Here is a 1,029-nt window from a genome sequence, read left to right on the forward strand (position 1 = left end):
TCTGGTTCTGTTTGGTTCCGTCTGGTTCCATCTGGTTCCGTCTGGTTCTGTCTGGTTCTGCCTGGTTTCATCTGGTTCCGTCTGTCTCTGTCTGGTTCCGTCTGGTTCTGTCTGGTTCTGCTGGATCGGGTCAGGGAGCTGCAGCACCGGTTTGCTTCGTGTTCAGAACCCCCCCACATGAAGCGGTCCGGTGGTTTGGTTCCGTCCGACGCTCCTCACAACAATAAGTGTTTTTATAAACAGATCAGAACCAGACACACCGAGCCGCGGTTCCAGCTGTGGTTCCAGCTGTGGTTCCAGCTGTTTGTCTGAAGCTCAGAGGACTTTTATTTTCCTGACAGCCGACAGACAAGCAGCAGCTAAAAGACAGCGGGTCAGTGGCGTGAGTCCAGAACCTTTCGGCTCGTTCTGGGGTTCTTTAAACGCTCTTTTAAAACAAGCTGCAGGTCTTCAGGCCCGTTTGGGTCTCTGCTCGGAGGACAAGCGGCTCTTTGAGCCTCGGCGCCGCATGTGTTTGTGTTTACCGGACCTTCTGAGGTTTGGACCGGGTCCACCCCGCTGTTTCCCTCTGCTCCACCCAGCTGCAATTAAGGAGCACAAGGACCCGTTTGGTTCTAAACAACACGGAACAAATAACTGGGCTGCAGATTGTTTGGTGGTTCTGACTGGGTTCTGAGGGCCTGGGCGTGTGTTCTGGGGGGGTTCTGGGCTGGTTTCAGGGAGCGGTTCTTGGCTGAGCTGTTGGACCCGGGCCAGCACAGTGGGCCGGGCCTGGTAGGAGGAGAGCAGATGTTGTTCAGAACTCCAGAACATTCTGCGGTTATCAGCTTCGCTCTGTGGTTATCAGCGATCCGAACAGAACCGGCCCACAAGTTCTGTCGGGTTTAAAGTTTGAGTCGGAGAGAAACTGACAGAAGAAAAACATGTTTATCTGCTGCAGACGGGGGTTCTGGTGCCAGGAGGAGGTTCTGGTGCCAGGAGGAGGGGGTTCTGGTGCCAGGAGGAGGAGGTTCTGGTGCCAGGAGGGGG

General features: G+C 55.2%; 1 protein-coding gene across 1 annotated transcript in view; it reads right to left on the minus strand.

Moving 5' to 3' along the window:
- Nucleotides 1-813, minus strand: part of LOC108229279 (fibrocystin-L-like) — an 11,473-nt gene extending 10,660 nt beyond the window's left edge. The window contains exons 1-2 of the mRNA XM_037975805.1: nucleotides 667-813; nucleotides 525-581 (exon numbers count right to left, since the gene is read on the minus strand). Coding sequence (XP_037831733.1) covers nucleotides 525-581; nucleotides 667-813 — 204 coding nt within the window. The remainder of the gene's footprint in view (nucleotides 1-524; nucleotides 582-666) is intronic.
- Nucleotides 814-1,029: the final 216 nt, after the last annotated feature.

Source organism: Kryptolebias marmoratus, linkage group LG5 (assembly GCF_001649575.2).
Source record: "Kryptolebias marmoratus isolate JLee-2015 linkage group LG5, ASM164957v2, whole genome shotgun sequence".
Taxonomy (NCBI): Eukaryota; Metazoa; Chordata; class Actinopteri; order Cyprinodontiformes; family Rivulidae; genus Kryptolebias; species Kryptolebias marmoratus.